General features: G+C 44.5%; 1 protein-coding gene across 1 annotated transcript in view; it reads left to right on the top strand.

The window, feature by feature from the left end:
* LOC308303165 (potassium voltage-gated channel subfamily A member 1-like) overlaps positions 1-11,948 on the top strand; it is a gene marked incomplete at both ends in the record, with an annotated part of 30,342 nt that extends 18,394 nt beyond the window's left edge. The window contains 3 exons of the mRNA XM_080747489.1: positions 535-741; positions 7,633-7,966; positions 11,371-11,948. Coding sequence (XP_080603615.1) covers positions 535-741; positions 7,633-7,966; positions 11,371-11,948 — 1,119 coding nt within the window. The remainder of the gene's footprint in view (positions 1-534; positions 742-7,632; positions 7,967-11,370) is intronic.
* Between the last annotated feature and the right edge of the window lie 2,517 nt (positions 11,949-14,465).

Here is a 14,465-nt window from a genome sequence, read left to right as displayed (position 1 = left end):
TATTTTTTTATATTTATACTACAAAACATTTCAAAACCAAAAATACAAGCACACTTGTCCTCAGTAAGCTGAACACATAAAAATTTGAATGGTGTTGAAAGGTGTAAGCGTTTAAGAGATGAAGCGCGCCAAAGTTTTGAGGAGATACTGACTGACTGACTGACTATAAATAATGAAGATAACATACGTGTGCTCGCCTTCCAGGCGAGCCCACAATAATGAAGATAACATACGTGTGCTCGCCTTCCAGGCGAGCCCACAATAACAAAAAAATATTCAGGATTCCAATTCAAAAGAATAAAAAATAGCATATCCACAAGCTCAAAACGTATCGCGCTGCGATGCGTTTTGAGCTTGTAGATCGTCTATTTTTGATTCTTTTGATCTCATTATTTTGTATGAGATACTAGAATGACAAAGTAGGACGTAGCGATATGCAATGTGGCCCTCTGGAGTGAAGTTGAAAATATAGTGACCCTCGCCATCATCAAAGTTGCCCACCCCTGCCTAATATGGTCCCATCCCTACTTCAAGGAGGACGAGGGCTACCCCAAGGAGGAGGAGGAGCCGCTGCCGACCAACGGCTTCCAGAGGAGCGTCTGGATGCTCTTCGAGCACCCCGAGTCCTCGTCGGCGGCGCGCATCGTCGCCGTCATCAGCGTCATGGTCACCATACTGTCCATCCTCATCTTCTGCCTGGAGACTCTGCCCGTCTTCAGGCTGGAGAAGGAGATGCGAGAGGTAAGGTACAGTTCTCTAAGTCATATCGTCCTTTCTCCCATTTTAGTCCCTCGGTTACCACAGATGACACCATCTGTGGTAGGGGTCTGGGACAGACCCCACTTTTAGAACCAGTGCCCTAAAGACTTTAGATTGGTTCTGCAATATAGTTGTTGTTGTTTTTGTTGTTGTTGTTTTTAAAGCTCTGAATTGTTGGGAGGTGAGGGACGAATGATGCCAAAAGGAACAAAGCGGATTGCAAGGGACTGTATCACTGCGGGCCCCCACATGAATGTTCTTCATGGGGGGAACGCATTATTAGGCATTATTTTGTGCTTTAACTATTGAAAAATCGTGAACATATTTGTGCAAGTCTTTGAAGATTTCAAATCCTTCTAAACGTTTTTTGAAAAAGGTCAGTGGTGCTCAATGTCAGTGGTGCTCAAACCTTTTCATGTGAAGGACACCAAATGATATGTATTTATTTGCCCCTCCATCTTGGGCCCTAGTAACTCAGTCCCACTTTTCCCCTCCGATTGTGTGCTGAATAATGGGTGGTGGTCTTTGAGATAGGAGGAATTGTTTATTATGAGTCACATTACATACACCTCCCGTTCATTGCTTACCACCTGCCTTGTCCTTTGAGAGAGAAAGGAAAGGCAGACAGCATGATTATTTTGGTCGACTGTTAAATTTGATACTGTCAAATTGGAGGAGAGTGGAAGGGTAGAGGTTGCAAAAGGTGCAAAGAGTGGGTGAATAAAATGTAAATATAAAATGTGACAAAGGTTGCAGTTGTTCGTTGAATGCAGAGTTCCCCCAGGTGGTCAAACACACTGCTGTAGGCGTTGCTGCCTATGGGCGCAGCCACATGCCTCGCGACAGATGCATTGATCCCCATCCACTCCCATGTTAACAGTTCTACTGCCAGATTTATTATTTATTTATTGGGGCTGGTGCCAGCAAAAAGCAGCTTACCTATGCGATGTTATAGAAAATGATCTATTAATTATTTCCAAACATTTTTTTTTTCATTGGATGTATTATATTTGTACTTTAGCCAAGCTGGCGGCAGAGGGCAGCCTTCAAAGAATGAATGTGAATTGGGCCGCTCCGCTTGCCATCCATTCAGAGCATAGAAATGCATTTCTAGATCAGATCCACAGAAAACAGCCAGGAAGTGATTTGGGACTCCATTATTGTTTACGGGCGGTGGATTTTTGAGAGCAGCGTTACGGGAGATGTTTTTACTGTACACGGCGGCGTGACCAGTTATCAGCTTACAGTCATCAAACAAGGTAAAAAGAACGAGCCGTATTGGCAGCGCGCTTGGGTCAAAATTGGGGCGAACGGAAACGTCCGAAGCAGTAAAAGAGCTAAGAGAATAGCCCGGAAGAGGCATTACAGTACGTCTGCAAGCTCAAGGGTTCAATACAGGTTCATGGTTCAGCACTGCTGTACTCTCACCCGGTAGAGACACTCACTAACCAATGGGACAGACCTAAACAGGAGAGTGTTTTTTGCAGGTCTTTCATTCCGAGTGTATCAAAAAAACAACTGGGTTAAGCACCGTTGGTCCGACCAGTTTAACATTCACCAGGTTAACATTCACCAGCGTCGGCAGGTTAGCATTTCACCAGGTTAGGATTCACCAGCGTTAGTTTTACTGAGGTTAGGGTTAAAGGACAACTTTAGTTTTTTACAACAAGGGTTAATATTTTAGATTGTAATTAAAGAATATAAAAGTTGAGTGTTAAAATTATTTCATTTACTTCTTTCTATTATTTTAGATATTCTTATTTCAGTGTTTGGGGGCATGCGTACAAGTGGCTAAATATGTAATTTTACACAGAATAAGCCCATTCCCAAGATACAACGCAACCTTTCATGGTTGGATGTGACTTATGGGGGCTAGAAGTGTTACTGTAAATAGCAATAAAGAAACTGCTGGTTTATTGTGTCTAAAAAGACATATTTAGCCACTTGTACGCATGCCTAATGGATTAAATGGATTAATTGGACTGATGTCAGACCCTGGACGTAGCTCTGTCCGGTACATGTCTACTCTAAGAGGACACTGGCATGAGTGCCTTTTTTGACTCCGGTGGGGCTAGGGAAATGTACTGTTTCTGCTTTTATTATGTTTGTAATGTAAATGTATTGTTTTCTACCATGTGGGCCCTGAGCCAGTAATAAAGTTTATAAAGTTTATAAGTACGCATGCCCCACATTTTAGCACGGTAAACGCGATAAAACAATAGAACGAAGCAAATGAAAACATTTTAACACTCACTTTTTCTTTTCTCTGATTACAATCTAAAATATGAACCCTTGTTGTAAAAAAAACAAAGTTGTCCTTTAAGGCAGTGGCGTCAGTTCAGAAAAAGCTAAGGTATGGCAATACGCCAGTCATGTTGCCATAGCAACAGGCATGATACATTTATTTTAAGAAGTACATTCTATTTTCCCCCAGTTTCTACGGTTTCTTGGGCTGGATATGGCAGCCTGGAACGGTTGTTCAAGAGCAGCTAAACTTGGCATGTTAGTAAACGTGACCATTTTGTTAAATTTTGCATTTGTAGTTATTTTACTGCAATTTAACAACATAATAACTAGGAGGATAGACAAAGAGACATTCATGGATTTATATTTAAAAGTAACTTTTATTTTCCCCCCTGGACCCAGGATATGGCAGCTGCATACCCCTGCCATACCCAATTGACGCCCCCTGGGTTAAGATTAGGTTTAGGTGTATCTCCGTCCCCCCCGACTTTCGGCTCCTCCGCGCAGCCAATCACAAGCTTCCGCTGCCTTAACCCAGTTGCTTTTTTGATACACTTGGACTGAAAGACCTGCAAAAAAACACTCTCCCAGACCTAAACGCAGGGAGAACGTCACTTTGTTGACACTCACGTTAGCTGCTCTAGTGTGAAAGTTCAAAGCTAGTGTGAAAGTTCAAAGTTAAGGGAGTAATGCCAAAGATATTTAATTAATGAAGATAGCTCATCCTCATTGGATCCACTAGAGTGCGACATGGTACACAAATCCTACAAATTGACTCCTAAGTGGGCGCCGGCTCTGACTGCAAATCTCGCGCACGTCCTGTTTACTGGTGCTATAGATCCCGCGAGAGTGTGTTGCTGGGACAGCTAAAGAGCAATAATAAAGTTGATTTTCTCCTTTGTTGTGGCGATGAAAAAAGCCACTTTAGTATGACAATTTTGTTAATATTATGTGGCTTGTGATGATCGGGTCCAATATTTAGTTCAGTGAGCATAGCTTTCGAACTATTATTTTGATCTGTGTTCACGTTAGCTCTCTCATTGTAAATGAATAGACTCCAACCTGCTTCCGCCTCCTAAAAAGGAGTCCCCCCTACGTCATGCAGAAACGGGAAGTACGGGTCTTTTGCACCCTCTTGCTATCGCCCTCTTGGGTAATGCTACCATAGGCAGCAGCGTTACGTCGCCTGACGAGCCAGATATGTGGCTGCGCCCTACAGTATGTGGGCAACTTTGAGGTGTCGGCAGGTAATTTTCGCCACCTAGTGGCGAAAAAAAAAAAAAACCCTCTGGGAACTCAGAATGGTCGTGCAGGAAACTAGGCTTACATCATGCTTCCCTCCAAGGGGTCTAAGAGAGATCTAACACCTTGAAAGAGAGATCTTTCAAGGTGTTTCGACCAGGTAGGCGTGGTTATATGCCTAAACCTAACCTTAACCTTAACCAGTTGGTAAAAAAAAAAGAACAAGAAAAAACGTATTTATTACTTAAAGGGGGCGTGACACCGGCCGAAATTTAACATTATGATACAGTAAGTCACGTGGTGTTTCTTCAAACAGTCTGAAAAGGAGGCGGGGCAGTATCAGTTAGTAGTGAATGTATACTTCGTCCGTTGTGCGGTGCCGCGCAATGTATACCTCGTCCGTTGTGCGGTGCCTCGCAATGTATACTTCGTCCGTCGTGCGGTGCCGCGCACAACGTGATGCCTTGTTGTTAGCGTGTAGCCCGGCTAACGCTGCAGGCTGCGGCTTTGCGAGAGCTATTGTGTGTGTACACACACACACACACACGCGCGCGAAAGCACACACACACACACACAGGCTACACACACACAGAGTGTATGAGCCACAGACCTCCTCTGCGGAGGAGGAGGAGGAGATCGCTGTTCCCTCGTTCTACGCTTGCTCCGGTGTCCCGGGTGCTCCAGGTTAGGGTAAGAGACAGCAGGGTATGGCCGACAAAACCGTCTCATAGAGGGGGAGAAGCGTGTTGACCCTCGTACACCTTTTTTGACACCTTTTTTGAAGAAGACATGTACTTTTTTATCGGTCTAACCATTGATTTTATAGCGAATGCTATATAATTTTTACCCCTAGAACTGATAGTTTTAAAGTTGGTTTAGAAAGTCGGAAACACACCTCGGACAGCTTTTTTTGGGGCAGTTTCAAAAGATAATGATATGGATACTCGACTCCGCGAGTCTCCGCCCCTCCCCCCATATTAGCCCAATCAAATTAATGTATTGCCGTTACTGTACAGAAAGTACTACTTTCAGTACAGTAACTACAATAAATTAATTTGATTGGGTAATTTAACATGGGGGTACATGACATCATTAAAAAAATTGGCTAATTTGATAGCCATAATTAGCTGTTTTGGCCGTGTCACGCCCACTTTAAGTAAAAGTATCAATACTACAGAGTAGAAATACTCTGTTAGGGTGCCCTCACACCAAAATACCTATGAGAGTGAAATCCGCGTTCCGCCAATGCATTTCAATGAGAAGGGAGCGTTTTTTGCAGAAATCCTCTGCTGGCATGAAAACGCTTCACTCTCATTGAAATGCATTGGCAGAACGCGGATTCCATTCTCATAGGTACTTTGGTGTGAGGGCACCCTTACAAGCAGAAGTCCGGAATTCAAAATGTAGGTCTACTTGAGTAAAAGTACAAAGGTATTGGCATCAAAATGTACTAAAAGTACCAAAAGTAAAAGTACAAAATGTTTGGAAATAGCAGATATACAAGCTCACAACGTGTCGCGATGAGATGCGTTGTGAGCTTGTAGATCTGCTATTTTCAAATAGCTTAGGTCTAAAATAGGGCTAAAGTGGTTAATGTATGTTTGTAATATTATAATTTATATAAGTAACTAACTAAAGTTTTTAAATAGTTGTAGTGGAGTAAAAGTAAAACATTTTCCTCTGAGATGTAGTGGAGTAGAAGTAAAAATATAGAAAATTGGCAATACTCGAGTAAAGTACAAATACCTCAAAATTGTAATTAAGTACAGTACTTAAGTAAATGCACTTTGTTGTACTTAGTACTTAGTTTCAATCACTGACCCTAACCTCAGCAAAACTATGCCTAACCCTAACCTTAAAGGGATATTTCACTTTCACCAAAATAATCATATTTGAACTGGGGATCCCCCCACCATGACAAGCACTAAGAGTTGAGGAAATACATTTTGTACACCACGGTTCTATTGTGAAAATAGCCGATCTACATGCTCACAATGCCTTGTTGCATTGTGAGCATGTAGATCGGCTATTTTCACAATTTCTGCCTCTTATCATTGGACAATTTGGCTCAATTTGTTGTTCAATTTGTCATTTTAGAGGCATTAAAAGGTGCTTAAATTGTCACTTTAGAAATGTGTACCCTCTATACACTTAAACGTTATGTTGGTTTGTTCACTGTTGAGAGAGAAAACAATGTTGCACATTAAGTTAATCATCTGGGGACCCCCCCTGGGGTCCCGACCCACAGGTTGAGAACCACTGGTGTAAGGAGGCAGTCTCGTGTTTCTCTACAGAGGCCTCAAGGGGGCTAAATATATAGTCTTAGGGGAGCCGTCGAAACACGTAATCAAATCTTTATGGTCACTGGCCTGCCAAAGCCATTCAAAGGTTAATTTTGAGGACACTACCACGTATTGGCTATGATTTACGCTGCACATTTCGCCATCAAGCTATTCCTAGCCTACCCTGCCTCTTACGTCTTGTCGTTGAACGGTGCTTTACGACTTGACATTAATTGTGACTTGCAATAACAGCAGTAACTCATATAATAAAGTATAACATCAGTGTTGGAAAAAGTACTACATATCTTTACTTAAGCAAAATACTGCATTGTAAAAATACTCTAGTAAAACTACAAAGTTATTGGTATCAAAATGCACTTAAACTACCTAAAGTATACTCATTATGTACTGTAGAATGTCCCATTTCACAAGGTTAAAAATGTGTAGAATGTATAAACTTCTTCCTGAAAGCTGAAAGCCTCTGAGTCAAAAGGCCTGATCGAAAAACACTGATTAAATGACATCATAAACTCATCCCCTCCCCTTTTACCATACACCCAACACTGTGGGTGTGGCTAACTTCATCTGGGTCACCACCCACCATGACAACCAGGCATGCTTAATGAACTGGTGGGTGTGGCCACACTCTTTCTGTATACTTTTTATGAAAAAGTCTTCCTCCTAGTATAATCATAATACCTGATCATCATGTTTTTTTGGGGGAAAGAATCATGGCACCCCATATTTAAATCATTTTTAAAACAATAAACACAAAACGAAGGGTTTTGGACAATCAAGGTTTCCACCCGATACAACGACGATACAAATCGTCGTTGCCGGGTGGAAACCTTGTATCTCCAAAACCGTTCATTTTTTAATTCTCATTTTAAAAATGACTTAAACTAGTGAAAACAGCCGATCTACAAGCACACAACGGCGTTGTGTGCTTGTAGATCTGCTGTTTTCACAACTTTTGCGCGACAGCCTTGTATGATGAAGCAGGGCTTTACTTTGCGAAAAAAATTACAAATTTGAAACTTGGAGATACAAGGTTTCTGCCCGACAGTGACGAAATGCTTGTCATCTCTCCTCACTTTCCGCCTAGACGCCCTCCTCCCACGGAAAGAACGCGTCCGGAGGCGCGTCCCCGCCGCGCCCCGGCATGCTCCAGGACCCCTTCTTCCTGGTGGAGACCGTGTGCATCTGCTGGTTCTCCTCCGAGCTCATCGCGCGCTTCGCCAGCTGCCCCAGCAAGATCCGCTTCTTCAAGGACGTCATGAACGTCATCGACTTCAGCGCCATCCTGCCGTACTTCATCACGCTCGGCACGGACCTGTCCAAGGGCGAGGACGAGTCCCCCGGCACGTCGTTGGCCATCATCCGGATCATCCGGCTGGTGAGGGTGTTCCGGATCTTCAAGCTGTCCCGTCACTCCAAAGGTAAGGGGCGGGACCATTCGCTCAGGCTGGATTTAGACTGCAGTCAAATCTATAGCCTAAATCTGATTCATTTCTCAAATCCAATCTTTTGGCCTGGTCCGGAGTGTGACTCCGGACCAGGCCTCCATGAAGCACGCCTGTGGACCTGCCTGGATCTCCCTGTGTCTATCTCTTGCTCTCTCTTTGTTCCTTACTGTCCCCCCGACTCGGTCGAGGCAGCACGGCTGTTCACCCCAGAGTCAGGATCTGCCTGACGTTTCCTCCTCCTTAAAGGAGACATCCAGACCAAAACACATATAGGGTTAAATCTGCCTTTTATCATACCCCTTCATACCTGCTTTAGTCGATTTTTTTCATAGCTGCCCCTGTTGCTAGATTTCGGCTGCCCCTGTTGCTAGATTTCGCAGGCTCTCTCATAACTAACACAGTGGATTGTCCTTAGGCTAGTGCGGTCATTTCTTTAGCTTCAAAGTTAGTATTTTTTTATTGGATTGTGTTTACACATCGTCCTGAGATCAACCAAACCGCTGTTTTGACCTCACAGGCACCCTTACTTGTCAAACGGCTTCTGCTCTGCACCAGAGCAGGGAGAGGAGAGGCTAGAAAGGGAGGGAGGGAGGGGTCTGTTTGACAAGTAAGGGTGCCTGTGAGGTCAAAACAGCGGTGTGGTTCGTCTCAGGACGTTGTGTAAACACAATCCAATAAAGAAATACTAACTTTGAAGCTCAAGAAATGACCGCACTTGCCTAAGGACAATCCACTGTGTTAGTTATGAGAGAGCCTAGCAACAGGGGGCAGCTATGAAAAAAATTGACTAAAGCAGGTATGAAGGGGTATGATAAAAGGCAGATTTAACCCTATATGTGTTTTGGTCTGGATGTCTCCTTTAAGAGGGGGTTTTTCGTTACCATTGTCGCAAATTGCTTGCTCAGGGTGGGGGCCTCAGACCTGTGAGGTATCCGCTCGGGTTCTCTCGAGGGGGTACCTCACGGGTACAGGTTCTGCTCGGGTTCTCTCTCTCCTCCCCCCCACCCCCCCTACCCTTACCTCCCCTTCCCCTCCCCTTCCCCTCCCCCTACACACGCATGCAGCGCCTGTGTGTGTGTGTGCGTTCGTTCGTTCGTTCGTTGCTTCGTTCGTTCTTGTACATATGCATGCAGGACCTGTGTATGTGTGTGCGTGTGCCCCTTGTTTGTCTTTCCCTTGTCTCTCCCTTGTTTCTCCGTCTCTCCTCTCTCTCTTTCATGGCTCTTTAGCCTTTGTAAAGTGTCTTGAGATAACTTGTTATGATTTGACACTTTAATAAAATTGAATTGAATTGAATTGAATTGGCCCGGCTGTTCACTACTGCATTTGCAAGTGACCAGATCTGATCTGTGTGTTCAGACTGATTTTAACAACGTCAACCCAAAGCCGCCCTGCGTTGACATATCTGCTTTGGTTACCATGGTAACAACGTAGGCAGCATGCTGCTCGTCATTTCTTTTGTAGAGTAAAACGTATTTATTTTCATTACACCCCTTAATTGCGCTCTCGCAAATCAAAATGCAATTCTTGCACTGTAATGATGTCAGTGGCGATCGGGTCGTGCTGCAAGTGAAGTTTTGGACAGTTTTATATGCGACTTGGTTAGATCAGGTTACTGCGTTCAGAAATCAAATCTGAAACCACCTCTGAATGTGGTTCAAGTCACATTTAAAAATCTGATTCCATGTGACCTGTCTGCATTTAGATTTGTTTAAACAAATCAGATTCCAATCTGGATGTGACACAGATCTGATTCAGGCTGGATTTGGCTGCCAGTGTAAATCTGGCCTTATACGGTACCTCCCGATTCGATGCGATCTCGATAACTGGGGTGCCGATTCAATTTATGTTTTGCGATTCTTAATTATATTGCGATTCTGTGATTCAACAATTGTTGCGATTTGATATTGGGATTTATTGCGATTTCCCCCCAAGTTACTTAGTTTTTTATATACTAGAACATTTTAAAACAATTATAAACAATATAAACCATGAAGTTGAATCATACACTTCAACGCAGCCAGATAAGTCAGTCTACAAAAACAAAAAAAGATTCAGAATTTAACGATTCGTTAATATCGTGGCATTAAAAATCAACATAGACCAGTGGTTCTCAAAGTGGATTCCAGGGACTCTGTGGGTTCCTTTAGGGGGTTCTAAATTGACCCATACAAGTCTGTAACTCTGGCAGTGTACAAATGGAACCAAATGAACCCGTCAGGTTTCCATTTGTATTTGAAAGTTTGAGAACCACTGCCATAGACCTTATTCACACCGCGGCCATCTTGGATCACATGACTTCCTGGGATAGCAGCCTGCATTTCAAACACGTCTTGCGGATACCCAAGCTTGTACAAGTTCCTTTCCCCGCCGAGCCCCCTGTGATTGGCTGAACCGGACGTAGGGAGCGCTCGGTTGTAGTCACTTGGACCGCGCGAGGTGCACCAAAACCCAATTATCATTGCGTTTATCGTGCGCTTGCCCAGGCCTTGCATAAATATAACGATTGCATTCACCACGGCTTCGTAACTCGCGCGGCCGGCGCCCTGGCCCGCTCTTCGCGGGCACTCGCGCCTGCGGCGCTCGGGCGCGAAGAGCAGGACCAAGGTCTGCTGGGCTTCGCACCGCTTGCAATGTCGTGGACAATAACTTAATGTCGTGGACAATAACTGTGACATCTAACCATAAAACGAGCGCTCCCTTCATAGACACGCTTGGTAATCTGCTGGACGCATTTCAAACCATTGTGAACAATGGAGCGATGGTCCCAAAATATGAGTTCTATTCAACCAATTTCTTTTTACCAAATTGACAAATGGGCAGATGACAACATCAACATCCCCAAAATGATTAAATAGAAGGGCTACAGTAACAGGATTGATTACATCCATGGTAACGGTATTCAAGGTAAGTTAGGTTGCAACCTTACTGTGTACAACGACTTGCTATCTGTGCAGTGCTTGCTCCACCATCATATTAACTATTTGTTGTTAGATTGTTCCTGATTAATATGCAAAAATCACGATACAGTAATATTAACTATATGTTGGCAGAGCAAGCACTCTGCACAGATAGGCTACTGTAGCAAGTCTTTGTACAGAGTAACAGTGTAACCTAACAACCATGAATATTGTGGATGTACCCTTCTATGTAATCCTTTTGGGGATGTTGATGTTGTCATCTGCCCATTTGTCGATTTGGTCAAAAGAAAATGGTTGAATAGAACTCATATTTTGGGACCATCGCTCCATTGCTCACAATGGTTTGTAATGCAGGCTGCTATCCCAGGAAGTCATGTGATCCAAGATGGCCGCGGTGTGAATAAGGTCTATAGATCATGAAACAATCTTTTTCGCCCAACCCCCTTTTATCCAAAGGCCTCCAGATCCTGGGTCAGACGCTGAAGGCGAGCCTGCGCGAGCTGGCCCTGCTCATCTTCTTCCTCTTCATCGGCGTCATCATCTTCTCCAGCTCCATCTACTTCGCCGAGGCCGACCACACGGACACGGCCTTCGTGAGCATCCCGCACGCCTTCTGGTGGGCGGTGGTCACCATGACCACGGTGGGCTACGGCGACATGACGCCGGTGAGCGTGTGGGGCAAGCTGGTGGGCTCCATGTGCGCCATCGCCGGCGTGCTCACCATCTCGCTGCCCGTGCCCGTCATCGTGTCCAACTTCAGCTACTTCTACCACCGCGAGACAGTGAACTGGGGCGCCGAAGGCGAGTTCTCGCACGTGAAGAGCGGGTGGGAGGAGAACGATGACGAGGACGGGGAGGAGGCCGAGGAGTGCGACGAAGACGGGGACATGGACAGAGAGATATATTACCATGCCGTGGAAGGCTCGTGCGGCCCCCAGAACGGGACCCTGCAGGGTGGATTACAAGTGGGGCACGGCAAGGGGTCGGCAGGAGGTAACGCCTACCCGTGGGAACCTCTGGTGACACAGGTGTAGCCATGGGCGTGCGTCACAAGGGGGGGAGTGGGACTGAGTTACAAGGGCCCAAGGTGGAGGGGCCTTCATTATTTTATGCTTTAGCTATTGAAAAATAGCAGATAAACAAGCTCACAGCACGGCACCGAGTGCCGCGCTGCGAGCTTGTACTGTAGAACTGCTATTTTTGAAAGGTACATCTTTGAATATATGTATATTTTAAGCAAACATTTGTAACTCGAATTTGGCTTCTGGGAGGTCCCTGGAACTAAATATATTGAGATGGGGGTCCGTGGACAAATACATGTCATTTTGGGGGTCTTTCACGTGAAAAAGTTGAGCACCACACTGACATAGAAACAACATTTTCAAGATTTTTCAAAAATAGCAGATCTACAAGCTCGCAGCGCGGCACTCGGTGCCGCGCTGTGAGCTTGTAGATCTGCTATTTTTCAATAGTTAAAGCACAAAATAATGTGTGATGAAGAACATTCATGGGGGGTGAATCCTTGGATTAAATTTGACACCCCTGGGTGTAGCCGTTTCGGTGTCATGTGAGGGTGGCACAGAGAAGGGACACAACGGAAGAGAGGTCAGGTGGTGAAGAGATTATGGAAATGATTAAATGCAAGATTATAGAGAAAGACCACGGAGAATGGGTAGTAGTAGTAAGATGTCTGCAAACTACGCAGACGAGAGCCATTTTGTTTTTTTTAATGGTCTCTTTTTTAATGTTTTTACAAGGGACAGGATTTGAATTGAACTGGCCTGAAGGGGCGACTTTGGTAGTAGAATTTGAAATAATAATTACAGACTGAGTGTTCCTTCCTTATGCCATGATGTGAATGAACTCACAGGCTTGTTAATCCTATGAACTTGAGTTTAACTTGAAACAAGCTTTCTGAATGTTTATGCTTATAACAGTAATGTCTTAGTAGCAGCGGCGGGGGAGGCGGAGAAAGAACTTGATGCCGATTACTTCCGGAAAGAAAGGCACCGTGAAGGTAAAGCATGAACTCAAGTAGAACGAGAAAGAGAAGAGAGCGGCCGGTCATGCAGCGTTCTGGCCAGGGCCGTATTAACAACAGTTTCTTTGTTTATGTGTAGGAAATAAATAAGCCGCAAAGTGAATATGCTGCCTATGTGTGTGTTTTGGGGTTTGTGTGTGAATACGCTTGGCGTTCTTTCCCCTCTGACACAGGGTAGGCTCATGGAGGTAATAGCGACCTTAAGCAACGCTACGGCAACGGCAGATGACAACGGTAACCGGAAATGATCCGCGCTCGATAGATAAACCTGCCGTCGCCTCAGCCGTCTCTACTACGGCAGAAGGTCCCTTCCCACGTAGCGCCTACTCCGACTGCTGCGTGTACGCGTCGCCATGGGAACCAAAGCGTTCAGTGAAAGGGGTGGGAACCTGTCGCCGCCGAGGCTTATTGCTTAACCATTTTGACCACTACGGCGATTACGTCATAGCAGCCGTAGTCCGCCTGGCGTTGCCGTCCTGAAAATCATCGAGCTTAAAGTCGCTAATATATAATAGAGAGCGGACTGCCCCGCCCCCAGCTATTCAATGCGAGTTGCTCAGTGGCGTTTGAAGCACCCGGAATACTGCCGGAAGAATTGGCGTCAGAGCGCGACGCGTTGTGAGCTTGGTGAGGTCTGAAATGTCATCCCCTGCCTCTCTAACATTCTCTGCACGTCACATGGCGCGCAAAGTAGTGTTTAACTGCACTTCCAGGTTTGACCACCAATAGCACTTGGCCCAAAAGCTCAAAGACATCATGTGACGTCATGACATACTTTTTATTTTTGTTTTTTTTCTATTCATTTGGTCATAAAGATACACAGAATGAGAGGCCTGCTCTGCCGGAAACATTGCAAAAAGAAGTTATGGCCATATATTCACTGTCCCATCGGCGTCACTATATACAGGAAAAGAAACAAATTTTAAAAAAAAGAAAGAATAATACATCTGCTTTATTTAGCATGTGAGGGGTCAAACTAGGGGTTTTCATGCAAAACAAAAGCTTGCAATGGATTCAGAATCATGAAAACCCCTAGTTTGACCCCTCACATGCTACTTAAAGCAGATTTTTTTCTTTTTTTTTTAATAATTGTCTTTTCCTGTATAGTGAGGTTGATGGGACAGTGAATATACAAATGCCCACAACTTTTTTTCACAACGTTTCCGGCAGAGCAGGCCGCTCATTCTGTGTACCTTAAAGACCCAGTGAAATGGCTATTTTGGGTATTTTATTTTGAAGTTTCAGGCTGAAAGCCTGTGTGTTTCTGAACCAATCAGAAGGGACCAGCCCTTCAGGCGATGGGATGTAAAATCTGAGTCATGTGATGCTTAATGTTTTGTTTGTAGCCATCATTAGCAAGGCAGAGAGACACGACCAGGCTGCCTCTTGTACAGAATGTGTGTTACCAAGTTGCTTATTAATCTAACCTATAATGTTTATACATTTTTTATTGTGCTCATTAAGTTTAAAATGAGTAATACATAGTTTGGAAGTCAGCTTGAATGAGATT

The sequence above is a fragment of the Nannobrachium achirus genome (assembly GCF_963921795.1).
Source record: "Nannobrachium achirus genome assembly, chromosome: 18".
In the NCBI taxonomy this organism is placed as follows: Eukaryota; Metazoa; Chordata; class Actinopteri; order Myctophiformes; family Myctophidae; genus Nannobrachium; species Nannobrachium achirus.
This window is presented reverse-complemented; position numbering and strand designations above follow the sequence as displayed.